The sequence below is a fragment of the Pocillopora damicornis genome, chromosome 13 (assembly GCF_964200805.1).
Source record: "Pocillopora damicornis chromosome 13, jaPocDami1.2, whole genome shotgun sequence".
Classification (NCBI taxonomy): Eukaryota; Metazoa; Cnidaria; class Anthozoa; order Scleractinia; family Pocilloporidae; genus Pocillopora; species Pocillopora damicornis.
This window is the reverse complement of record NC_142682.1, coordinates 16,574,802-16,601,221: the sequence shown is the minus strand read 5'-3', so window position 1 is coordinate 16,601,221 and position 26,420 is coordinate 16,574,802. Positions and strand designations below refer to the sequence as shown.

The following is a 26,420-nucleotide window of genomic DNA, read 5'->3' as shown; positions in this document are numbered from 1 at the left end:
TGTCTACATACAGATTACAAAATAAAAACAAAACAACAAAAAGCAAATCACAGGCTGACGTTGAGGCGCAAAACTAAACAAAGAAAACAATTTTTCTCCCATAAAGGGATTTAATATGTTCGAAATGGGTTATAAGGTTCCTAAGCTGGTGTGTATTCAAATTCTCGACATTTTCTAAACAGATGATATTATTTAAGTTTGAAAAGGTCGAGGGTATAATCAAAACCCAGCGTTGACTTAATCCATAATAGCAACAGGATCAAACTGAATAATCCCTCTTGTACTCGGATGACACGATGTTGGACACGGATTCAAGAGTCACCTAGTTACCCACCTGCCCATAACAACCGTGCAAAATATTTTCACCTCTCAGCCTCAAGGTTCAATTAAATTAACCATAAAGTACTTTGTTCGGGCCAGACTAACAATTCAATTCAATTCACCATAACGTACTTTCTTCTCGTCAAAACATGCCGACGAGTGTTATAAACCAGACTTGAATCTCATCACATACAATTCACACAACAGCTAGAAAAATTCAGATTGTATTTGTTGTACATCTGAAATTCTCTTAGAAAAGCTTGTACTTAGCAAAATGCAACATAAAGCGTAATAAATGCTCCTTAGTCATTGGCACAATTTTCTTCTGAAGCGTAGAGGTTTAAATTTCCTTATTTTGCCTTAGTCAGCAGTTTAACACGTGCACAATTTGTATCTCATCTGCCACCTACACCAGTGGTCGGAAGCATCCTTCAGTTTTTTATTTTCATCGGCCTTATAATATCACATAATCTTGCTGTTTGAGTTGTGCATCCTATCAATCCGCCTAATTGCCTTAAGATCAGTACAAGTCTGTGCAAATCTTTGAGCCCATTGAACAACACGAATTCCCAGTTCACGAAGGTCAACGCCATAAATAGGAAGACCATCTGAACATGCGCAAAGGTGTCCCATTATCAAAGCCGACTCCAGTGGAGAGGGAAATGAGAGATCCTGCAGAAAAAAAAAAAAAAAAAATAAATGTCTGGCAGACTAAACTCATCAGGGATGTGCCACAAACGTTCTCTATTATCATACTTATTTAAGAAAAAAATGGATGAAGGGACTGAAACACAAAATTCACGGCGGATGTACCGAACCCGACACTCAAATCAACACGCTTTTTTCCCCGCTGCTCTTAGGAACCGGTCATTATTTATGAGAAGGGGGGAGGAGAGGATGGGGATTGGAGCATGTTTTTTTTTTGCGTCACGATAAAATCGACCTGATCCCCCATAAGATATTCTTAGGATTCATTCCCCCTCCCCTCCCCTCCCCTCCCCTCCCCTCCCCTCCTCATTGGCAGTAAATTGGCAGTCAATATTCTCCAGTGCTTCCTCTATACTCTGTTGGCCACGACTAATGCCCCTCCGTCGTCTCCCCCCTCCCCCCCTCCCCGGCTGTGATCTGTGATCTAAAAAAAAGGAAAACGGCATAAGTTATGAAGAACATCGACCAGACTCAACGACATACAATAGTTACACAAAAAATTATAATGTCACAAACCTTAAATTCAAGCTCCTCGAGCTCGTTTAAGGCTCGCTTTTCCTCCTCTATTAGAAACGCTAAAGTCGTTTCATTGGTTATGTATCTTAAATCGACTGGAAGTTTTCCATCTGAGGTTGAGAGTTTACCAGCAGTTGCCTCACTCGCTGAAATCGCTCCAAGCCCCTTACGTGCAGTACTCATTTCTTCGTCTCTGTGTGCTTCCTCATCCCTCACACTTCCCGAAAGACCATCGCCTCTTGGCTCTTTCTCAGTCTCCTCCGGCCGTGACTCTGAGTAGACAGTATCACCAAAACCAAACTCTTCATTTGATGTGGTCTGTGTAAACTCTCCAGGGTCAACTGAACTACCCCTGCAGGTTGTCTCGCTTGTTAGATCCCCTTCACCACGGCTCGGCAAAAAGCCTTGCGGTTGACTGGAATGAGTAAGATGATCACTTGATGTTTTAATTTTCTTCTTCTTTTGGCTTACTTTGCTGTCAGTAGAAATCGCCTCCATGAGCTGTCTTGATCTCTTCAGTACCATCGCTTTTCGAATGTCAGTGAGAATCTCTCTCAAACAGTTTATTTTCATGTGTTGTTCTGATAGCAGAAAAGTTTTCAAGTTTTCTAAAGTGGTCATCATGTCTTGTTTCCGAGCTCGATTACGTTTCGTCGATGATAACAGTTCCTTTAATTCATACGCTCCGCTGCCGACGACGTCACCGATAGTACCATAAACGCCCCTTTCGGTAACTGATTCGTCCTTATTAGTTCGGTTATATTCGGAAATCACCGAAGAGTTCTCGAACATATTTAACGCACATTTCTGTAACAATGTCTTTGAAGAGTCTAAAGGCGCTTCGTTAGAGGCATTAGACCCATTTTCGGCATTGCTTGTGCATTCCCCATTTTCGACTGTTATATTGTCATTGCAAGTGAAAATACTCAATACATCAGGGCATCTATACCAGATTTCAATCAGTATAGCCTTGTAGTAGTACGCAAGGAAATGCCGAAACAGTTCCTGTACGTCTTCCACCTTTTGTGGCTCATCAGAAGAATTTATATCCAAGTCTTGGCTCAAATGCTGCAAGTAGTTTAAAGATTCGCTCCCTTGTGGTAGCAACATGCAACACAATTGCCGTTGCAAGCCAAACAGGCAATTCTTGTTGCAATGAGAGAGCGCTTGCAACCAGTACTGACATGCCAGGTAAAGATTTCCGGTAATTGCCTTTAAGAGCCCAAGAGTGATCTCTAGGGAGATCTTGGCTAACATCTGCACAATAAAATACTACATTCAGTTCACGATAAAGGATATTTCCGAGATGGCCGAAGCCTCGTCGTTAAACGAGGTGAAGTGAGAGGCCTTTGATGCGAAATATTCTTCATTACTAAAAAATAATACTAGAGCGACTTTGCACCTGGCCAATTCAAAAAATTTGTACCAAAAAAAAAGAAGAAGAAAAACGAAAAAACCGAATAAAAAATTTCGTCCAGTGTAACTTTAAATAGGAAAGGGAGAGAGAGGCCAATTGAAAGTGCTGTAAGAGAGTTTTACCGGAAAAGTTAACTTATTTTTTTAAAAAAAAAATTTCTTTCAGCACTCAATGAATATAAATAAAGTACCATTAAAAAATACCTCAGGAATGGTATCAGCCCCAGTAGAGGTAGTTTCGTAGTAAGTTTTGATCGACTCACAAAGAACAGCAAATGATCCAGATTTTAATGCACCAGAAAGATGCCAGGCTTCTAAAACACACACAACAAACCACTTCTTGGGATGGTCATTAGCTATCCACGAAGACGTGCTGCAAGGGATATCGGTATATTTACCTGAAAGAATAAATGAGATGTTTTAAGAGTGGGGAATATTTCAAGAATTTCGAGACAATGAATGAATCCTAAAACGTCTAGTATTTAGAAAAAGTATTAGTATAGATGAGAACTGGAACATTCTAATAGGAAGATAACCAACAGAGGCGTTTATAGGATATAGAAATAGATTTCACTGAAAAAAAGGGAAGGGAAAATGAAAGAAAGAAAGAAAGAGATGGACAGGAAGGGATAGGAACAGAAGGGAAGGGGAGGAAAGGAAAGGAAAGGATTGGGAGTAAAGGGAAGGGAAGTAAAGGAAGGGAAATGGAAGGAAAAGGAACAGAAGGGAAGAAAAGGGAAGGGGAGGGAGTGAAGAGTAGGGAGTGAAGGGGAGAGAAGTGTTGTATTGTATTTTTAGCATTAGAGTAAATAGTTCCTTGTTACTAATGATATAAGTTTTTGTTTTTGATTTTGTTTTTGTATGTTTAACATTATAGTCAATAGTTCTTAAAGTATTTTAGTATAATTTAAACACGATTCTTAGGAAGACCATGTAAAATGATATGATTTCGTGTATAAATAAAGATTGATGATGATGAGAAGTGAAGGGAAGTAAAGGGAAGGGAGGGGAAAAAGGAAGAAAGTACTGGGAAGTGGTAGACATCTAAGTAAATATACCAAATTCAGATTTACGAAATTCAATCGAGAGGCTCTCTAATAAGCCAAAATTCACCTACCCCATGGTCCACTGATACTTGTGCAACTGCTTAGAATAGAACTTATGTGTGTACGCGTGCCATCTTCCAAAGCGTTATCGAGGTGGATTGTTTTCTCATCAGCAAGGGTCGCAAGCAAAAGCTCGTGAACACAAACATTCAACATGTGGGCCTAAAATAAAGTGAAAGAAGTGTGCAATCTAAAACTGTCATAAACTGCTAGATATTAAAGAAAGCAAAGTCCAAAGTCCAAAGTTTTATGTCAACTTAAGCGTCATAAAAGATTAGCTTTAACCTTTTCAATCCAAGGCTCGATTTCCGCCGCTCTCTCGTGTCCGGTCTTTTCTTACCCCCCCTCCCCCCCCCCCCCCCCGAGAGAGGCAGGAGCGTGGGCTCATATTCCAGAACAGCGATCGGTAATCGTGCCAATCTCAATCCCAAGATTTCCATGTAAATTCTCCTGCCTGTCTGCTATACATTACTTACAGTTAACCCTCTGAACCTTTTTATGTTTTGATATCATGGGGGGGAAGGAAGGGTTGGGGTGAGGGGGGGGGTTGGTGAGGGTCACTTATTTATCACACTCCCAGGGAATGAAAGGGCTAAATTGAGACAAATGTCAATGAATAAAAAGGACATACAAAAAGTCAGAAGTGAATGGATGGAAGAAAAAAGAAACAAGATTTGTTCCGATGGCGAAGATTCGCACTTGTTCCAAAAACTGAACATGTAGAATTAGGTTCAATTTTGTAAAATTTTCAAACGATGCGCAGATTCAGACTAGGTTCCTTTAAATCCTTTTTTGAAGATAAAGGAGACAGTAAAAAACCCCATTATTTTCGTTGAAAGTCTTGATAAACGAGGATCACATTTAAGACTCGTCAATTATTTATCCAAGACATTTCATGGCCATCAGTTTGTTCTTATCCTTTAGAAAAACTTAACACATTTCAGTTCACAATCTCACCTCCACTTCAGGACAATCTTTCAGAACATCATGACAACCACGCCAGTCGGACGACAGCAAATAGGAATGTATGAGCCGAGGGGCAAGAGAGGAGACGAGATCCAACTCACCACAAATTATGGCAACCTTCAAAAACGAAGTATCCAAGAATGCAATTGTCCCGAGTCAGAGTAAAAGGTTAGGCAAAGTCTTTACTCGGGTCAAATGCTCCATCCAACCGGAGTTTATGGATAGGATGCTAGTCCATCACAAGCTAAAAGTTATTATCTTCCTTCATCCATTTATTAAAAACAAAATAATAAAAAGTAGGTCGAGTTAAAAGACAGATAATTTGGTGACACTGCAACCGACTTAAAGCGCAGGAAACCTTAACCGACCACATGACTATTGGTTTGAGTACAACATCTGATTGGTAGAGTTTCGAGTTTCTGGACCAATCACAGAGCAACGAAAGGGAAACCAACGAAATCCTAGGTTACGTTCCACCTTAATTTACAAATTTCTCAAACCGGTTCGTGAAAACGATTTAGTACAAAACAGGGTAAATTCATAATTTAGGAATGTTAAAATGTCTATTGATCAATCAATGAATTTAGCTTTTAGATATTATAGAGGCCTGTCTAATTTACCTGAAGCGCTGTCCTCAAAGAAGGCTGATCGCCACGACGACACAGCACCCTTACAGCATCGGATGATGAATGCACCGCCAAGTAACTAAAAACACATAGTTTGCCGTTTATTATCTTTTGTATAATTTGAATAGCAATTTGCATATCTCTTCACTTGCTTTAACTATCAATTTACCATTTAGCTGCTTGTTCAAAGGCATTGTCTGTTTCTAGTTTCCTGGCCCACGTGCTATACAAGTCAAAAAGGACTGGGTCTGAAGGTGAAAGCCGCACCTTGGCCAATGCGATAGCTTCCCTGAAAAGAGCAAAAGGTTGAAAACTAACAAACCCGTGGTTTATAATCATATACCATTCTTGACAAACGACGTACCCTTTTATGCATACTTATAAGATATAGAACAAAAAATGCGTTTAAATCATGTGAGAGATAACTAGCCTAAGTTAACAACCCGCTCTCCCAGAAATTCTTTCCAAACTTCTGTTTGTGTTCGTAGACCTTAACAAAAACTGACAGCATTCAAACTTTTAATACTACTCAGAGCAGTTGATGAGAGGAGATGGAGCGGCGACCTGGGGCAAGTGTCTTCGCGCAAATTGTCCTTAGGTAACTTTTATAGGCTGAAGATGCTACACTTGCATCATTTTTGAGAATTTTGTTTGCTTTTCAAAAATTCCACGAGAATATAGGTCAGGTATAGGAAATATTAGAAAACACCATAGAAAAGCTAACGCCTGCCTTAGTGCATCTTCATGTCACGTTCCATAAAACTCAATGTATGTGTGCATAATGGGTGAAGTTAATATTTCCTGAAATAAGTAAAAAACTGCCGTGTTACGTCAGCGGGAAATAAAACACTTCATCGGTCATTCATTCAAAGATGGTAAATTGACAAAAGATCGTTGTTAAACCACCGGTCATTCATTTAAAGATGATAAATTGTCAAAAGATCGTTGTTAAACCGCCATGGCGAATTCAAAACATTTGAGGTTTCGAACGGGAGGCGCTGTCATTTTGAAATTAGCATTTATATCCGAAACCCGCATCAATAATCTCGCTCTGTGGGGGACACTTTCATTATGGACAGTTCACGCTTGGCCCACCTAAGTAACCAATATAGCGAGACACTTTCTATTCTAATTGCATCAAAACCATTCTGGTAATTGTTCTTGAGCAGTGAAATGTCAGCTCGAAAAGACTAATGACCACTAATCGGCTAAACGCGGAAACAGTTATATTGTCTTCATTTTACAAACTGTCTATCTGCTACCCACAGACAGAGACAGTTTCCAAAGCTTAGTGAAACGTTTTATGCCAGGATGTTAGATAGGAACACAAGATCCCAAGAACCTATCATTCTAGACATGGGAGATCGTGACCCTACGGGTATTAACTCCTATTTAAAGGTAAACTTGTTGCTTCCTTTCGTCAACTTTAGAGTAACTTGCAAATCCAACGAATTATCTAAGATAATTCGCCAGAATGTTGTGAAAGCAAGTCGCAATAGGACGTAACAAATACTTAACTAGAGTCCTGCGATTCCAATAAGGGCAGGGAGGAGGAAGGGGGGCGAGTGAAGTCTTGATAAACCTCATAAAAGCACTGTTCACCGGCTCTTATAAAATCTGCTAGAAATCAGAAGTTTACATTTTGGTTTATTCATGGGTTTGCGCCATTCGATACGTACTCAGCAATTCAACGCTACCTTTATCATGAAGTAGAATTTCAAATAGAGCGCGATTTGTTTGTTGTTGCCATATGAAATTATAAGATGCGATTGGTTTCACTGAAAAATACAACCCTCCCTAGACACGAGTCAAGCGTTTGCCGCATTGCACCTGTCACGCACTACATACTCCCTCCGTAGGCGCTGCGTGACAAACTCCAACAACGTCTGCTAGAGAGACTAACGTATATCGTAACACCGGGATTATCATGAAAAAGCTTCAATAATTTATAAAAATTATATTACGGGAACTGCTATTATTTACTTTGGCTTAAAAGAACATTTTGAAAATTACAACCACTAGGAAACCATGGATTCTATGGCAATTCTAGCGACGACAGGGCTCTAATTGGGAAGTTTGTGCACTTTTTCATTAAATTGCTTCACTGAAAAAGTTCTTAATTTTTTCCGTAGGTGGATTTCACGGATTTGATAGCTGAACCTGAAGGATTTCAATCCCACAAGAACCTGCACAATTGCGCCTCTAGAACGTACAACATCACTAAAAACGGCTGCTACTTTTGGTTGACGCTCATCTTTGGGGGTCCACTGGCATTCTGTTTTGGCTGCTACTTTGCCTGTATCGGGTTCGAGTACGTTTGGTGTGTGGTGCCTTGTGTTAAGGCGTGGCTGATAAGATTGGAGTGCTTCGGCAGGATCTTTGCATACTGCATCAAGAATTTTTGCGACCCTTGTTTCTACTCAATTGGGAAAATCTTTTCTAGAATTCATGTCAAGACTGAAACGGTTTAGTAACTTGTTAACTTGGTAATGTTTTTGTAAGTTTCGTTTTTGTAATGTTTTTGTAAGTTTGCCTCTCATGCTCCGGTTATCCACTACCTGATTAACTGCATTTCCTAAATAAATGCGCGTATATTCATAGAACCAATGACGCGAGTGAACTTAAAATTGCATAAAGAAGAGACTGTGTCAAATCATTCTGAACGAAAACATCCAAGTTACACAACAGGTCTGTGTACCCGTGATATTTAAAAGGAGTTCAAAACAAAATTCTAAAATAGCTCGTTAGGGGACAACCTTTAAGAATACTGTAAAAATTAGGGGGGGGGGAGGTAAGTCTCCCAGCTTATCCTCTTATGATGCAACCCGTTCCCTTGTACGATCTGGTTAACCACCCTACCTAGACTGCACATGCTCGGCAACTATTAGTATTAGACGGCCCGACACAAAAAAAAAAGAGAGGAAGAAATAAAAACACACACGCACACTCACACAAATAAAACAAAAAACGACACAATTTTTTTTTAAGTGCACAGTAAAGTGAACCAGTGCCAGTTAACACCGTGTGCTGTACCGACCTACCTATACATGTGCTGTTTCCTGAATACGTCAATAGCTTTGTACGTGTCATGGCACGCTAGGTAATACAAAACGGCACGCTGATACTGACCCTGCGATTCTAGCTGGTCAGCAAACGCTCGCGTTGTAGCCATCCATACTTCACGCCCACCTGAAAGTGAATTTTCGCTACAATATCGCAAATTTGCTTGACTTTAGAAGTTAGGTCAAGACGTCAAAACATATTTCAACACACTTTTGCCAGCTTACACGATGAAAAAAAGACAAATAAATAAAGACCTCTCTAAGCTAGACAAGCCTAGCGAAATACTTAAAATAACTGGATTAGGATAGGCGGCCCGTTTCTATAAAGATGTTTCAGTTTCAGCGACGTGAGAGCAACACAATGCACAGAAATGGGCCGGTTTTCAAAGTAAAGGATTTGCGCAAGACGAGTTGAAACGAAAATCAAATGTTAATATGATAGGGCACTGGTCGGATTATTTTTGGATAAAACCCAAATCGAGGGAAGGAAGCAAACACGTAATAAACCCTAAAGTGTTCTTTACCTAGGGGACTGAGAGCCACAAGCCAGTCAATAAGCTGGTTATTGTTATTCGCCATTTGCAAAGCTCCGCTAAGATTTCCTTTCCAGATCTCCAGCTGCAACTGGTAATCAAGGTTGCCGCCGTCCTTGTGATGCTCACCTACACAACAAGATCGAGGAAAACAACCGCGTCACCAACAAACCGTAAAAAAAACAACCTCTCAAATTTGACTAAATAAATCTAAATACCTTCCGTAGTAAACATCCTGTATGCGCTGCGCCTATCAGCAAACAACCCGAGGTTCACAAGCTCCTGTGATCCCGCTACTTCATGCGACGGCGAGTTACCGCAACTGGGTGTACCTTGTTCCTGACCTGTCAAACCAGTAAATATATCACGACCTTGCATCAGTGACTTGGAATCTCACGGTTACAGGGGCCCAAACCTTGAGGGAATTTATCTCAGAGTATTGTTACTTCGTCTAGAACTGGATGTTAGTCTATAGACCCGGACATTTCTTCACTAACAATTTGCAGTTACAAATTTATATTTTCTAAAAGGAGGGAAGCGAAAATCTTGTGCATTGCTACATCTACAACGGAATGACCAAGATCAAGACTCGAACCAGGATAACGTGAACCAAACCTCAGTGCAGAGGACGTTTGACGTTTGACGTTTGGCGCAATAGGCACGTTTTTGAGACGGAAACGGTGAACAAAACCAATCTGTTGCAAAGCCCGTACTTCAAAACTCTAAACAAAGCGCTACATTTAAGTACCAGCAATAAAATAGAAACAAAGCTTCCTCCTGTAAGTTATTGGTGAGAAAACGAGTCAACCCTTGTTAATTCTCCCCTCTACCTGCTACATATTTCCGTGTAAATAAATTACGAGAATTTGGAGTTAGATCAACATAACAACTTCTACCTGATGCATTTGAGTATTCTCATTACCTGTTTGCTGAATGGTGAATGGATATTGTAGGGAGAAGTTACTTGTTAATCACTTCTGGGAGTTAAAGGGTTAAAGATGGTCTTGCCTACCATAGTTAATCTTCGCTAGTTCAATGCACTCCTCTCGTGTCACTGTTTTAGATTTGCTGTCCGCAACAGCAGAGAGCGGAAACATTGATTTGACTTTCCTCTTTTTCTTGGAAGATGATGTTGTTTCTAATGAAACTGTAAAATCAAACGAAAACCACGGTGTTAGTTAATTAAAAATACAAGGGTATAACAAGTTACACGAACAAAACTGAAGTCGAAGCTTACACAAGTGGGCATCCTTGTGAAGCAAAGAAAATGTCTGCAACAGCTAAACAAGAGTGAAAGCACATGTATTTTATTGGGAAGGTTCACACAGTATTTTATCAAAGGTAATTTAAGAGTAAATTAAGTGGTCACCAAAGTATCCGTTAACAGAGCTTCAAGTGAATACTTAAATGACCCGAAAGACGTGTTTTTAAGATTCATCACACAATGAGAAACGAAGCGAACGATTGACAATTCGACAATTTTATAACGACTTACAACAAAAATGCTGCATAATATATTAACAAACATTTGAAAATTTAATCGCATCACCTTTCAACTCAAAACAAAAAAGAAACAAGAGAATACGTCACGTCCAACTTACCTTTAGATCTTAAGGGAATCACTTTCTCTTGTTTCAAAACAACATCAGGCCTCTTCTCTTCCGCCAAACAGCATGTATTGTAAATGTCCAACGACTCATTTTCTGCCACTACACCCTCCTTCGACTCAGTTCTGCCATTACTATTTTGCGCTTCTTCTGTTTTCATCACCGGCTCTTTCCCAACTGCTTCACTCTCGGAGCTAACGCTAGGTTTTTCTTCCTTTTCCTTTACTCGAGGTTTAGGTTCTGAAGTAGAGGTGGGTGAGATAATTTGCGGTTCCTGAGAATGATCACTGAAGCTGTCTGCTCTAGCTTGTTTTTCAAGAGTGCTAGTGTGCTCAAGATTGGACGTTGGCTGGTGTCGCCATGTTTCCTTGTTGTCTGACGGAGTTTTCCCTTTTCCTTTTTGCTTGTTCTTCTTGCTTTTGGAGGACTTACTTGCTGAATGGCTCGTTTTCTTGTCTGCGTGAAAAATAAGTGACAATGATCGATATTAACCACAACATGTTCCACAACAACGGATATGAGAAGGTTAAAAAACCTTGGTATCTTAAACCCCTTTTTCTGGCTGCAGGAGGTTTGGAATGGCGAGCTTCTTTTGTATTTTGGCGGACTCAAAACATACCACCGGCTTGAAGGATGGGACGTCAGAGGAAATGACTAGTGGCGAGTGGATAAGCGAAAAGTGGAAGAACAGCAGATGGCGGCGCAGATGAAAATAGCAAAGAAAAAGGCCGCTTTCGGAAAAATTTCAGCAAATTTCCATGAAACACCTCTGCCGGAATTCGGTTCGTATCTGTAAATCTGACATTGGGTGGCTCAGCCTCGGCGAGCCATTCCTAATCAGTGAAAACCTTTAGCAGCGCGCTGAATCTATAAACCTTGTCGGACAAATTCCGTCCACCTCCACCTACCCGAGACAGGTGGCTGCCGATGCTGCTGTAGTGAAGGTCTCCAAGGTCGCACAGTGCCGTCCTCTCCGCCACTGTATACCAAATCAGGATCCAGATAACTCCACACTACACACATCACACGGCTGCTATGGCCACGGAAATTGTACAAAGCTTCTCCTTTAACCGCATCCCAAACCTACGAACGGGAAGTACAAAGAATACTGACTTGGGAAGATGAGAAAAAACTATTTACAATTATTTTTATTACAACAATAACGAAAAATTGATGCATCGAACAAACTTTAAAAGTTTTCGGATCATGGTCAGTATCTAAGCAACGGTGGCACCTAGCCCGCCCCTAACTCAACAACAGTCAATTGATAACAAGTTAGGGTTAATGTTGAGTTAGGGGAAGGGTAGGTGCTTATTTGCTAACAAAACTGACATTGATCCAAGTTTCCATTAGTAACAGTGATATTTATGTCACCTGAGTGACACAAAGATCGTTCAAACTGTTGGTTAACAACGAGGTGAGACACATAATTATCGATTCCTGGAGTAGCAACTATCTTTGGCGACATATCGATTTTCCTACACACGGCATAATAAATAATTTGCATATGCAGAACCAGTCTGCTCTCATTATTGTACAGAGTCCGCAGACATACTAACCTGAATAACTTCATTTCTATGTACTACACATTAAGAACAGCCGAAGGAAAAACAAATCTCCTTATCTGAACGGTGAGACCAACTCTGCTCTTTGATACGGATCTGATCACGGGTCTCATTTACCTGAGCAGTTCCATCATACGACGAAGAAAGAAGTAGTTCCGACTGATGTGGACTCCAATTCAAATCAGTGATTCTTCCCGAATGACCCGACAGCTTACGGAAACATTCGGTGATGGGAGCCGCGTGGGCGGTAGGACTGGACAAATCATCTGTATGAAGTAATGTCTTACGTTAGGAGAAAACGAGAGAAGAGGGAGCGAAGAGTTATTATGATGAAGAGGCGGCAGGAGAGAAGCATGTTGAATCAAGGGTTTGTCCTTTTCTTTCCAGTTGTGTAGTCTTTGCCTATTTCCTCTTCGTTTGTGTGGTCCACTGATAAAGGTGTCTTTCGATCAAGGATGAAGCGAGAAGACGGAAAATCCAACTTGATAATTCTAGCGTACGGTTAAATAGGACGGACGCTATTTTGAATAATGTTGATCACTCCATGTACTCAATTAAAAATTTGCGCGTTAGTACCACTTCCCATAAATATGAACAGATGACAATAGGACGACTTTAAGGAGTGGTAGAGATCGTAGGGGAGGTCGGGGACAACGCGTTTACTGGATAAATTAGTTGTCTATCAAAATCAGAACGGAGTGAGTGAATCCAGACCTAAACCTCATAGTACGACCACGTCTATGGTTGGAATGCTTTGCAAAAAGGGAATAAATTTTGATCACGAAACAGCGAGTGAACGAAGAGACATAACAGACCATGCAATTTTTTCACGTCTAATAAAGTAACCCGCTACGTACCCAACATATTGCTGAGGTCATGGACATGAATGGTAGACTCATTGGATCCTGACGCTAACCAATACTTGCAACTAACACTACCTAGAAAGAAACACAAGCGATTTTCTTTGAAATTCTCACTTCCGGGAGTTGGGACGATAGGCCTTTTCCGAATTAAAGTTGGCCTCATTTTCAAAACGAGTCCTGGTGCTCATCCTTTCATGTGCTAATAAGTTTTCATTCACATGCAAATTAAATTCATTTTCATACGAATGGTTGAGCACCAGGCCTCATTTTGAAAAATAGACAAAAGGTAATTCGGAAATGACCTACTAGCGTTTCTATTGTCATTACCTGGCTGCTGGACAATGCAATGAAAATGTATGGAGAAGTTACATGCTAATCTCGTCTGGGAGTTATAGGGTTGATGACGTAAGTGTCAAGGTACTCAAATCACCTTATCAGACCATTTGATTATCGTATATCGCAAGTCACGTTTTTATTTTCATAATTTCTGATTTTCGCACCCATTAAATTTTTCACTTGGGTAAAACACACGCAAACAGCACACGGGTGGCCATAAGAATGTCCTATTCCTCTCATCCTTTAACTGAATCACGTACTTGTACTACCGGATAACATGGGTACCAATAACTTCAATACAGACATAACAAATAATTCCTGACTTATGCATCCCACTCTAAAGGGGTAATGCAATCCGCATCACGGTCTGACGATTACACAAACCAGGTTAAGCCTCGGTAGAGATGCGAGAATGTCTCATCTGACTTTACCAACAATACACGCAAGCATGAAGATGAAGACTTTAGTTTACCTTTGCCATTTACTACTGCAGTTAGTTCGCCGTGACCATGATGCCACATAAGAGTAGTGATGCTCTTTTTGTGCGTGATAATCATCCCAACTTGTTGCAAGTCCGGTGGAACATACAATTCAATCGAACTAAAAGTGAATGACAATAATAATAATCATAAAAATTACAATGTGACGCATTTTATTTAGGGCTTTCGTTTTTAATTGTAATGCGACTATTTTAAATTACATCGTAATAGTTAAAACATTTTTAATTATCATCATTTAAATTCGTACTGTACAGCGCATTTAATGTAGAGTACCATGAACAATTAATGAAAATGGCGCCACTTGAAGATAGATTTATCAATGTATTTTTCAGGATTAGGATTAGGATTAGGAACAGCTTCTGCCTCAGCATCAGCTTTGTCTTAAGCGTTTTTCAAGGGATATAAATTGATGCCTGACTCACCCATCTTCATTTCCCAAAGCCATCACGGAACCATCTGGATTCCATGAAACATCCGTTCTACCAAACGGCTTGTGCTGTAAGTGAAAATACAAAAAAAAAAACCAATATTTTCGCCAGAATAAAACATATTACAATAGAAACACAAACAGCTATCCAAACGTGCTCTTCTCTTTAGTTTGACAAACAAGACCACAAGTCCAACATCGTTCATTTTGCATCAAAATCAACGGACACACGGACCTTTGAAGTTGCGTTTTACTAGTATCACAATTAAACTCTAGCGGAAGAAGCAGTGAAATGTTTCAATCCACGCATACCTTGAGGTTATTTGTTTTTAGTATTAAAGCATTCACATCTACTGCATCATCCATAAAATGTCCTGTTTTGTGCTCAAGGACACTTCCGTCTCCTGCACAGCTGTACAGGTTTAGTGTGTCACCATCACCTACGATAAAAAGAAAAAGAGAAAAACATTTTCAGAAATTGGTCACACAACATGCTCGCTCTTCAATCATTTCTGCAGAAATCAATCTGGAAGATATATATCTAAACCTTACTTCAACGCAAGTCTCAGAAAATTCCAGTTTGGCTTAGTAGATGTAAAAATATAAACTCCTTAGAATTTTAGCTTGGGCTTTCCAAACCAAACCGCACAATATAAATACAGCCGATGTTTGTTTAGGCGAAGATTTCTTGTCTCACCAATTTACAACCATTAAGCACCAGTTGTGTATATGTTTTGAATATCAATATATGTTTTGCTAAAGAAAGACGTGAAGCACTTTCAAGGAACAAGTGACGAAGAAAATATCTTGGTCCCCCGAACGGCTCTAAACCACAGCCATGCGATAAGCGGGCCAGTGGGCAACATAGCAGGCTCATAGATGACAAGAATCCTGTAGACTGTAAGAATAAGCCAAGTCGAAAGGATCCTTTTTGGAAATGATGATACATTTGGAGCAAAGTCGTAGACTAGAGAAAGTTTTTACACTTTTGTTAGGAGCGTAGAACTTAAAAATATGATAAAATATTAAAGTAACCATACAAAAACAAAAAGGTACCTTCCGCGGGGCAGGGAGGGCCCCAAGACAGAGAATACACTGTCTTCTTGTGGTATGTTGAAGAGCTATCTAACCTGGAGGAAATTGAAGGAAGATACAGAAACATATTATAATAATTGTCTTATCAGCTATACCACAAGAGTTTTGAAGAGATGGGCCTAGATCCCGTTTGGTGTAAAGTGCGCTTTGGAGAAAAAACAAAAACAAAAGAAAACCAAGAGATCTGAAACTTAATACAGCGAGTTACGGTAAATGGAAGTTGAACGATTTTTACAAATTACTTCATTCAAATTTATGACAGTCTACTTTCGAAGTTCGAAGATCATGCCAACAGCCTTGATTAGTTTGGTTTATAATAAAGTTTGAAAGATATTTCCTTTCTGTATATCTTGTATAAGAACGTACCAATATTAGTAGAAGCTAATTTTGTCACAGTAAAATAATGACCAGTGTCCAGTTACCCATGCATAATGTAAAATTCGAGCCAGGAATTTCTATCCCTGTGCTTCAAGGAATTCCTTTTTGGAGAGAAAAAAGAATCTCCAACTCTGAGTTAGCCTGGTTCAAGTGTAAGTAGATTAACTGGGTGTGCATGAAGAGACCAGCAGAGAGAGGAAAACACACACAGAATGCTCAATCAACATGGACACACACTTTTTTGAAATTATATTATAAACCCCAACTTGTCCATCATCTGCTCCAAACGCTAACAAGCCTTCCTTGCTTGGATGCCATTTGACCTGCAAAAACACAGAAATGGAATCACAACTAATCTCTCTCACAGCGGTAGTCCGACCGTTAGTGCGCTCGATTCAGGCCGGAGCATGAGGTCTGGATTAAAGTCCCGACCCTGACCGTGGCATTGCGTTGTTACATTGAACACAGTAATCTCACAATGTCCCTCTCCACTCAGGGGTACATATGAATACTTGCCAACTGTTAGCAAAGACTAATAAAACGTTAAGGGCGGTAGGATTACTTATGATAAACCAGCGTTGAAGAGCCTGGGGAAAAATACCCCCCCCCCCCCCCCCCAAACACCTGACCTTGCTCACGTTCTGAGCATTGAAGATATGCAGAAAACGCCTGGCATAAAACTTCCTAACAGAGTTTAGTTTAAAAATACTTACCACCATCACTTTAGATTTGATCCCTTGCCAAACAGTCAAAGCTTCATAAGGTCCAGCAGATGAGGTTGTTTGCCAAACTCGAAGCATGTTGTCTCCTACTCCTATTCCTACAGTACCAGGATCCAGGGGGGAGATGCCCAGCGAGTAAGCAAAGCCACCAAGGGTAGGGAGGGTTTGTAAACTTCGTAGCTGTTGAGGATCCCAGATAACAATCTGAGGTATGGAGAGAAGTGAAAGATTAGTGTGGCCATGTGATAATTGTTGCTGTTTTTTACTTTTTCGCTTAGATGATGAACGAACTGGGCTGTGATGTTGACTTTCAATCTCTGCCAGTTTTAAAGAGGAACAGAACTGTGTTTGACTACTGTGAATAATATGGTAGTCTTAAGACTACCATCATGTCCTCTGAATCAGTGGTTTCTACTGTCTAGGTTTGATTATCAATTTGCTGTACATAGTGCAAGACAATTTTCCTGTCTACCAACCATTTCTACTGAAGGATTTCTTTTTACATGATAGCAGGGCAACTTTTTCTTCCATGCGAATTCACGCTAGTATCCTAACGTTAATCTGTTTTCGTTTACATAATAGCACCACAAAATAATGGACTGTGCCGAGAAACCAAAGCGTAATTTTCGTCAATCCACGAAGAGAGCGTCACGTTGGACGGGAGACGAGGAGAAGACAGACGCATTTGTACACGCGATTTGGAACTCGCGCCCATTCTAGTTTTACCGATTAAACACCCCCTGGTAAGGAAGAATTAGGTAGATACACCCTAGACAGAAAAACAGGCGTCATTTCTTTTTTTGCGTTTTCTAGGTGACCGGCGATAGGCACGAGGTGGGCGCACAGGCGATTCGCGAAGGGCAAGGGGCTCTGTTATATTTCCTCCCTCTTCCTTACGCGTATGACTCGTGCTTTGCCTTTGCCTCGTAGTAATAACACTACATTAGTAATAACAATAATATCAACAATAATAATGATGATGAGAATATAATAATGATGATGACAATATGATGACAATACACCTGTTTTACGAGCTATGTACACCCTTTACCACGTGAAGTCTAAAAACTTACATTTATGGTAAAAGACAATTAGAGACAGCAATGTATTGCACCAGTGATATAAAATGAGTACTGTACCTGTCTGTCCATGGAGGCAGTCAGCACTCTTATACCAGAAATGTCACAGCTGATATTAAACACAATTCTTGAGTGGCCCACGCCAAATGTTTGGCATTGAGCTCTTCCTTCATTCTTGCTGAGATCCCACAACAAAATTTCGCCACTATGCACCAGATTATGTAAAAACAAATTAAGGCATAGATAACAATTTTGTTTAACTTAACAATGCTGTGTCCCTGGGATTTGAACCCATGACCCCTGCGATATCGCTGTAGTGCTCCACTACCAACTGAGCTGAGAAAACAAGATAACTGAATTTTAAGCAAATGAAGATCATCGCAGTATATACTCAACTTAAGCAGTTGAGAAATAAGGCCTGAAAAAAATTCAGGCCTGAATGGGAATCGAACCCATGACCTCTGCGATACCGGTGCAGCGCTCTAACCAACTGAGCTATCAAGCCAACTGGGAGCTGGTCAATTGTGAGTTCGTTATATACCCGTAGATGGAGAAGGTGTGATAAGAATACATGAAAGTCATATATTTGTACTGCGGAAAATACATTTTAAGCAAATAAAGATCATCGCAGTATATACTCAACTTAAGCAGTTGAGAAATAAGGCTTAAGTTGAGTATATACTGCGATGATCTTCATTTGCTTAAAATGTATTTTCCGCAGTACAAATATATGACTTTCATGTATTCTTATCACACCTTCTCCATCTACGGGTATATAAGCCTTATTTCTCAACTGCTTAAGTTGAGTATATACTGCGATGATCTTCATTTGCTTAAAATGTATTTTCCGCAGTACAAATATATGACTTTCATGTATTCTTATCACAAGATAACTGAAGTGGTGAACAGTCATTTGTTTGAAATCTGTTTACTACAAGATCTTAGGCCAAGCAAACAAATAGGATCTAAGTTTCAGAAATACTTTTCATAATTTTCACAATATAGTATCATTATTAATAGCTGTTCAAGAGTTCACTCATTTCTCACGAAACTCATCACAGACAGGTTAGAAAACCAGGCATACTTTTCAACACATTTTTCCAGTTTCTTGTGCATAACTATCACCTGCATCAAATTTTCCTTCTTTCAAAGGATTTCCTCCTGCTCACTGATTCTGCAAACTAACTTACCCATGACTGCTAGAAATAACATGGCCTGGTGATGCAGCAGGCCAGCAAACACTGACCCACAATCTGTCTCTAGGGCCATAAGAATCATGTTTGTCCTTTCGTGATGATCTTTTAGGCAGTTGTTTAATGGACAGAACTTTGCCTTGTGCTGCATTCCATAACCTGACTGTCTGATCCCTTGAACCTGACACTATCAAGTGTCCTTCAGCAGCTGAAACCTTGTCTTGTATAGGACCTTAAAATAATGCATGTCTTATAAACCCTCTAGTTAATACTATAACAAAATTCTCTAATGTGATTAGTAATCGCCAGCCCAATTTGAGAACTAATAGGAAAGTATACACATCATGCTTGCAATGGGACAATGTAATAGGACAGTTGATGAGTCATACCTATGCAAGAGGACATATAACGGGTGTCTAGTTTCTTTTTCTCAAATTATGTCATAATGTTGATTAACAAGTAACAGGGCTTTGTGTTGTCCAATTCTGTCAGTGATCATACTCATGATTAACAATTTGGACTCTTGCAGTGATAAACAAATTGGACTTGTGAAGTTGTCCAATTTTTTTTGATCACTTGTATGATTACAGACAGAATTGGACTCCACTCAGTCCTACTACAATAATGATTATTAATTAAATATGATTTATTTAATAAATCCCCTCTGTAAAAATGTAAACTCGCAACTGCCAGGCAACCCATCAATAGGAATACTGCTGCCCCCTCTCTTCTCTGGGAATGAGATGCAACTCCACCTGTAGCAGGAATATTTTATTGATCTACACAATATACTGTATGGTTAATATAAAAATTTACCAAAGTCAATGTCTCCCTTAGGTGCTGGACACCAGGCTAGACTGTGAATTTCACTAGAATGTCCTTGCAGTTTGTGCACTAACGAAAAACTCCTTCTGCTTGTATCAACATTCAAAACAGCGATCAGACCACTCTTGTACCTACAAGATAATAATAATCTGAAATTTACTAAAACTGTCTTTAATAAACCATTTTTTGAGAATGATCTCTGGCTAAAACATTTAAAAAGTTACAAGCTATCAACTGCCTGAACTGCAGTCTTCAACAGGTGAAATCAGAATGAAAAAAATTGGAAAAAATTTGAATAAAAAACCATGAAGTTGCAAAATTATTAAGCATGAATTATTTGCAGTTCAGGAGGTTCAAAGCTTGTAATATTCTAATCGTTTTACCCAGAGTTCGTTCTTAAAATAAATTACCAACTGTCTGAAATCAGATGGAGTGTGCAAAAACAAACAGAACTTTCCTCAACTGAATGAAACTGTGCACAACAGGACATTCTTTAGAGGGTGAAGGATTAATGCAAAGGACCACTTTGATGGAGACCACTACTTAAAATCTAAACAAGCTTATGGTTTAAGAGACCAAGACAAAAAAAAAACCTGTAAAATTTTCTCCAATCTGTTTGAACTCACCCGACAGCTATTTCACTTTGCGAAATATAGGAAAGAGCTACAGAAAAAATATGATCTTGGACTGGACAAGCTTCAAACAGATTTTCTTCTGTATACCTCCATGCAATGATAGAACCTTTTTCATCACCTGTAAGTAATGGTACACAAATTTTCAAAACAGGGTGTCAACTGTATGAACTTCAAAAATATTGTATGTTTAACTGGGTCAGGTATAGGAAGATATGGCTTAAGGAAACAGCAATACATGTGATTAATGAAAAAAAGTTATTGATGGCTCTGCCATCTACTTTTGACCAGATAATGCTGTAAAGTAGCCCAAGAATTCTTTGATCCCTGTTCCTGATTTACACCCTCTCTGCCTACAGGAACATAATTCAAGAACATATACATGTAAATGTGTCCAAGTTCAAGTGATTCAATCACAGAACTCAAGACCATTTGTAGGCACCAAGTATACAAGCAAACTCTGGGAAAATATTTATTGCCTCTCCCACTCCCCTCTCCTTCCTTTTGACCATCATTCACTCTTTGAGTCTTTCTCTCCCCAGCCTTCTGCCACTAAGAAAAATCAAAGATGGCAGCTATAATTTTCACGAAGAAAATACTAAACACTTGCTCACCAAAATCATAGCTATTCTGTGAACTATTCTGTGAGCTATTCTGGTCAAATAGCAATGTTACCAATCTCTAAGGATTATTTCCATTCAGAAAATTTTTTCAACACATTATATGTGCAGGATTCTCTTACCTGAGATAACAAGATCTGTAACAACAGGAGACCAAGCAAGGCATGTCACTTTAGCCTAAAAGATAAAGGAATACTGGATATTATCATCAATTAGATTAAGGAAAAAGGTAATGTTTCTTAGAAGATTCTGGTATGCAGTTGTACATAACATCATGTCATCCATACATTTCTCATCTCATCTATTTATATATTAATGTCTATAGGCAGAGCTGAACAATGACATGTCACACAAGGTTTAAAATTCAGGGAATTTTCAAGAAAAAAAAAGGGCACTGGTATTTAAAATTGAGGCATTTTGTTGTTGAGAAATTTTTTTTAAAATATTGTTCTGTAAAAGAAAAACGGCGAGGAAAACAATGCCTAAAAGCAACAGAATGGAAAATCAAACTTTAAAAAAGATTCAAAATCTGTTTTTCACACTCAAGCCTGGTGCAGATGCAGATGTTAACCCTTTACACCCACTGGTCAGTATTCATATTCTCATATAGGAGAATTTGCCTAACAATCAAAAGCTTCTTAGTTGGTGATCATTTCTTTTATTCTTGTAACCTTTGTGTGTGATTCAAGGGTGATATTGTAAGGAGAAATTAGATGATAATCACTCTTAGGGGTTGAGGGTTAAACAGCTATGCCCTGTCCACATAGAATCTAACTGTGAGAGTTAGCAAGGAGAAGAGATGCAAGAAACAAGAGACATAGCTCTGGCTGTTTGATGGGGTAATGTTTCATCAAGCTCACATAGCTCAATCCGAAAAATAAATAAACAAATAAATTAATATAAACATTGACCAAAATTCAGAAGATACTAAGGAGGAAATTTGTTAGCTGTAAAAAAATAGCTTCTATAGTCACATTTGGGTCATATCGTTGTTCTGAAACTCAAGCTATGCCATGAAAACAGGAAAGAAGCGAAGGTGAGTTTCAAGATCAATTCAGCTCAATGAATTCAGCTGTTCATGGAGTAAATCAAATCAGCCGTAATAAATAATACCAAATATGTTTACAGGATTATAATTTTGTGGAAATAAAAATACGTACGTTGTGCGCCTTATGTTCCATTAGTGCAAGCTTTGACCCTACGTCCCAAATTTTCACTGTTTTATCATCCGAACCGCTAGCAAGGAAACTCGCGTGAAGCTTGTGTTTGGAAAAACACACACTTGTCACACGCTCCACGTGGCCGTCAAGTTGACCCTCAAAAACAGGCGACACCGAGCTGACGTCCAAAAGATAGACGCAATTTCTAGCACCAAACGCATAAACACTGTTCAAACTACAGTCTGCCACAGTACTACAATACCAGTTAGGGGATGCGAGAAGAACGAACTTCGACGCATCGTCGGCCATGTTGGAATAGAAACCGCGAAAATGCTGTAGAGAGACTGGCACTAATGGTGGTGCCACCAAAGATCGCGGGACCCTGGAACAGAGAGTTGTTTCAAGATGGCCGCGTCTAAAGGTACGTGTGGTATATATGATATCTTTTCGAGTTATGAGTTCATTTTGAAAGGACGTATGCCAATTTGAAACATGTTTTTATTTTTCTAATAGTCGAGGGGCTCCTTAGAGTTGTACAGTTTCAGCTAAGGTAAGTTTCTTACTGAAGGCCAAGGCTTGAGAAAGTCACAAAATAAGGCTCCTCTTTAAACCTGTCTCACCAGTTTTTATAGCATATTGCACTCAGACTTTAACTTAAATTCCACATTCTAGAAAATCAGGAGCATTAGTGATGTATCATGTAGCTTACTGGGATATCACTCGGATAAACGTATTTAGAGAAAACTAAAACAGCGGATAACGGTGAAGGCGTGCTCTGATTGGCTACTCAGACTCCGAATATCTTTTGCTATTCACGTCCGAGCAACTCGTGTGGGATATGTGCCTGAAAATACTGAAATCGGCGCAAGGATAAATGAGTTAAAATCACCTTTTTGTGCTCTATTTTCTCAATGTTTTAGTTTTTATTAAAACAACTATTCACCTCATTCTCAGTGGCCAGCAGTGTCCACCAGTAAATATTTACCATTAGCCACCTCCACTTTGGTAAATAGTTGTTATAATTATTTAGATCTATTTGTTTTTATGAAAAGTTCAAGATCTTACTTAACATTTTCTCTTTGTATTTAAGGAACCTGTCCCTGCGGCCAGTTTTGTGCTCAAAGCTGCACACCTGTGCATTGCGACCTGCTACTTTTTCAATTACCAGAGCACTATGGGGGAAAACACTGGCTGAAATTGAAGAGGAAAAGGGAATTCCAGAACCCCCACGAGAGGTATGCCTAACTTCAAATTAGTATTGATAGATTGTGGAGCTAGATATTGGGATATATGCTCTCATGAAATACTTGACAGGTATAGAATTCAATATAGAAGCTTGCCCTTAAATTATGGCAGATGCACATGTGATTTTTCCTTTCTTGCCATACATTTCACATTGCTAGGAAAATCACCTTTAGAAGCGCAAGATCTTATCAAGTTCTGCCTTACCTTGTAGACTGGTACAAAAGGCATTTACAAGAAACAGGGTATTTGTTAAGATTACTTTGCAGTGCAAATTACCAGTGCCCTGTGTCTGAAGGTGATTGAAATAACCGTTTGAACACCATTTTATCGGGGCAGTAAAATCAATCTCCAGATTGAATGTTTAAATGTGGAAGTGAGAGCCATAATTTGCCCTAACAGAGAGCAAGTGCTCAACACCATGATGATTGATTTTCCTTTATGATAAGCTAATTGTTTTCTCTTCAGTACAATTGACAAATAACACCTTAAAGTAAGCATATTCTCCATAGTGTTCCCTAAAGATTTCCTAAGGTGCAGACAGGAAGAGTCTGTTTGACAATCATAAGTTTTTTTGTTTAATTTCCTTTATTCTCTTGTCCTAAATGTGTAATTCAGGAGTGATATTGTAAGGAGAAATTAGATGCCAGTCATTTTTAAGGGTTAAAGGGTTAATGTTCTCTATTTATCAAACTATGACAGGGTGGCATGTCAAAGTCTCTCAGTTAAAAATCAGTAATTTTTTTCTTTGTAGACCATTCACCATGTTAGAAGAGAGATCAAAGGAAGCCCAACTAAGTTTAATGCAGTAGCAAAACAGGTGATTAGTTTTCTTCCATTTTGATGGTGTAAAAGAAGAAAACTAAAAGAACATTTGAGAGGCTTGCTTAATATACATCAATACAAGCCCTGCACCCATTTTTCCATTCATTTGTAAAGTTACGAATGACACTGTAACTCTTGATATCCTTGTTTTCCCTTAGTTACTTAATATTAACTCTTTAACTCCCAGAAGCGATTAACATAAAACTTCTCCCTACAATATCCTTACATTCTTCAGCAAACAGGTAATGAGAATATTCAAACTTATCAGGTAGAAGCTGCTAACTTGATCTAGCACCAAGTTCCCATAACTAATTTACAAGGAAATGTGTAGCGGCTACAGAGGAGAATTAACAATCAGATCTTGGGAGTTAAAAGGGTTAAGTTAACAAACTACCATTAACTGAATGCATGTAGCATTCAATTCATACAGTTTTTACTCCTGCAACCAACAAGCCTGTGAAATTTAAGCACTTTTTAGAGCTTTCAAGAGCTTTCTTGCACGCTGGTGAAATTAGAACTGAAAGGATCAGGGTTTGAACTCAATTTTCAGTGGATGCTCAGGTCACATCCACAGTCAACGTTTAAGTTGAGAGTTTGTTTTGTGAGCATCATTTTATGGACTGAATTTAGTATGCTGAAGTCTGTGGTTTCAGTTTGTGCCCTTGATGGTTTTATTGTGCTGGTGTCACTGGTTTAAATAGATGTACGTGTCTTGTAAAGTAATGTTTGTTTATTCTTGTGTGTTTGTTTGTTTTTTTTTTTTTGCACAGATCAGGGGACTGCAGATTGAAGAAGCTATTAAACAGATGACATTTTCACCCAAAAGACCAGCAGAAATTATTAAACAAGTAGGTATTACCTAGAGAATATAGGAGGATTTGTATTCAAACAGATTGCTATATCTTGAATTTAGGAATAACACATACAGCTAAAGAAAGCAACATTTCTCAGTCTATCATGCAGTTGGTGATTTAAATAACAGGTAGTCAGTCCACTCTCTTAGATCCATGTCTAATGAGAACCAATTTAATTTATTCCTTGCAGAACTTAATGGTAAAAAATGTCACATAATTTTTTTTTCTCAAGGTAATCCTAGAAGCACAAGGAAAAGCTCAAAAGGAGCATGATGTAGAGGACAAGACACACTTGTGGGTTGGTAAGTATTTACCAAACAAGTGTAGAATTACAGTGAGTAACAATGACTCATGCTGTGCTGCCCTTACAGAAAAGATTATCAGAAAACTCCACAAGCCACAACTGTGTTTTTACAGTAGTCTCTGACTGAACAGTACAGGAAGATTTGGGGTTTAACCTGTTAGGTGGCTGAAGGTTTAGGGTTACAATATTGAATTTAAGGTATTTTGAGCACTGAACCAAAACTGAAGTGTAATATGTGCCTAAGTGTTCTGTGACAGTAATAAACATCTTCACCCATGACACTGGGTGAGCTCTGTCATAACAACTGTTACAAGTTACGGCCCTCTTTGAAAGGCATGGTGACTGGTGGTGTTGGATATTGGTTGTCACTGTGTTGAGATAATAGCAAACTGGCCTCATATCCTCTGGAATGAGTCCATGTTCCTGAGAGTTTCATCTCTTAGCTGCAATTTTTCTTGCTCTCAGTCATTCCATCTACATTGTCTTCTCTAACAGCTCAGTCTTATGCTAGCAAAGGACATTACATCAAGAGAATGAGGTATCATGCAATGGGTCGCTTTGGCATCAGGCATATAAAATACTGTAATTACTTTGTCGTCCTGAAAGAAGGAACAGCCAGGCCAAGAAACAAGAAGAGAAGAAGGAGACACATGAGTGAGTTAGAACTTGTGCAAAGGCATCCACGACACATTCGGAACTCTCTATCATGGTGGTGAAGAAGGCTTGACCTTGATCATTATGGCTGTGGAAAATGTAAATCCTCTCTAAAACACCTGTACACAGGCAACCTGGCTGTTATGAATAAAGGAAGGATATCAATTTTATCAGATACTGTCCTTTTAATGTTCTTGAATATGCACTTGAAGTAACTTCTGTTTCTAATAGGGACGGAACAATGTGAAAATAACAAAACAAAACCAAACGAACCAAGTGGGACCT

The 26,420-nt window shown here is 39.2% G+C and overlaps 3 protein-coding genes across 3 annotated transcripts; 2 read left to right on the top strand and 1 right to left on the bottom strand.

Annotated features, from left to right (window-relative positions):
- Window positions 1–438: 438 nt before the first annotated feature.
- On the bottom strand, window positions 439–22,588 carry LOC113681104 (gem-associated protein 5). Its single transcript, XM_089192205.1, has 27 exons — window positions 22,257–22,588; window positions 21,219–21,273; window positions 20,471–20,597; window positions 19,836–19,975; window positions 19,017–19,251; window positions 17,887–18,031; window positions 16,739–16,951; window positions 16,263–16,348; window positions 15,609–15,682; window positions 14,865–14,992; window positions 14,548–14,621; window positions 14,098–14,225; window positions 13,284–13,364; window positions 12,544–12,692; window positions 11,770–11,944; window positions 10,856–11,317; window positions 10,267–10,401; window positions 9,473–9,598; window positions 9,246–9,383; window positions 8,701–8,848; window positions 5,829–5,948; window positions 5,654–5,738; window positions 5,025–5,150; window positions 4,079–4,229; window positions 3,166–3,359; window positions 1,546–2,802; window positions 439–993 (listed from the first exon to the last, which is right to left on the bottom strand). Exons 1-27 carry the CDS (start codon window positions 22,563–22,565, stop codon window positions 784–786), a joined length of 5,271 nt encoding a protein of 1,756 aa, XP_089048331.1. The 5' UTR covers window positions 22,566–22,588; the 3' UTR covers window positions 439–783.
- LOC149035723 (caveolin-1-like) lies at window positions 6,835–8,266 on the top strand. Its single transcript, XM_089192212.1, has 2 exons — window positions 6,835–7,057; window positions 7,792–8,266. The coding sequence occupies exons 1-2, from the start codon at window positions 6,971–6,973 to the stop codon at window positions 8,128–8,130; spliced, it is 426 nt and encodes a 141-aa protein (XP_089048338.1). The 5' UTR covers window positions 6,835–6,970; the 3' UTR covers window positions 8,131–8,266.
- Window positions 22,589–22,638: 50 nt separating the features above from the next.
- Window positions 22,639–26,308, top strand: LOC113681090 (large ribosomal subunit protein uL22m). The gene is made up of 7 exons (XM_027198155.2): window positions 22,639–22,677; window positions 22,770–22,806; window positions 23,347–23,491; window positions 24,253–24,318; window positions 25,094–25,171; window positions 25,410–25,479; window positions 25,977–26,308. Exons 1-7 carry the CDS (start codon window positions 22,662–22,664, stop codon window positions 26,195–26,197), a joined length of 633 nt encoding a protein of 210 aa, XP_027053956.2. The 5' UTR covers window positions 22,639–22,661; the 3' UTR covers window positions 26,198–26,308.
- The last annotated feature ends 112 nt before the right edge of the window (window positions 26,309–26,420 follow it).

Excerpts from the sequence above, each read along its gene's own strand:
- LOC149035723 (XM_089192212.1), top strand. The coding sequence starts at position 6,971 with ATGTTAGATAGGAACACAAGATCCCAAGAACCTATCATTCTAGACATG. Across the intron at positions 7,058-7,791 it reads GTATTAACTCCTATTTAAAG|GTGGATTTCACGGATTTGAT; the intron begins GTAAACTTGTTG and ends TTTTTTCCGTAG.
- LOC113681104 (XM_089192205.1), bottom strand. The coding sequence starts at position 22,565 with ATGGCCGACGATGCGTCGAAGTTCGTTCTTCTCGCATCCCCTAACTGG. Across the intron at positions 18,032-19,016 it reads GTTATTTCTAGCAGTCATGG|TGGCGAAATTTTGTTGTGGG; the intron begins GTAAGTTAGTTT and ends TCTGGTGCATAG. Across the intron at positions 16,349-16,738 it reads TCAAATCTAAAGTGATGGTG|GTCAAATGGCATCCAAGCAA; the intron begins GTAAGTATTTTT and ends GTGTTTTTGCAG.
- LOC113681090 (XM_027198155.2), top strand. Across the intron at positions 24,319-25,093 it reads TTAATGCAGTAGCAAAACAG|ATCAGGGGACTGCAGATTGA; the intron begins GTGATTAGTTTT and ends TTTTTTGCACAG. Across the intron at positions 25,480-25,976 it reads CAAGACACACTTGTGGGTTG|CTCAGTCTTATGCTAGCAAA; the intron begins GTAAGTATTTAC and ends CTTCTCTAACAG.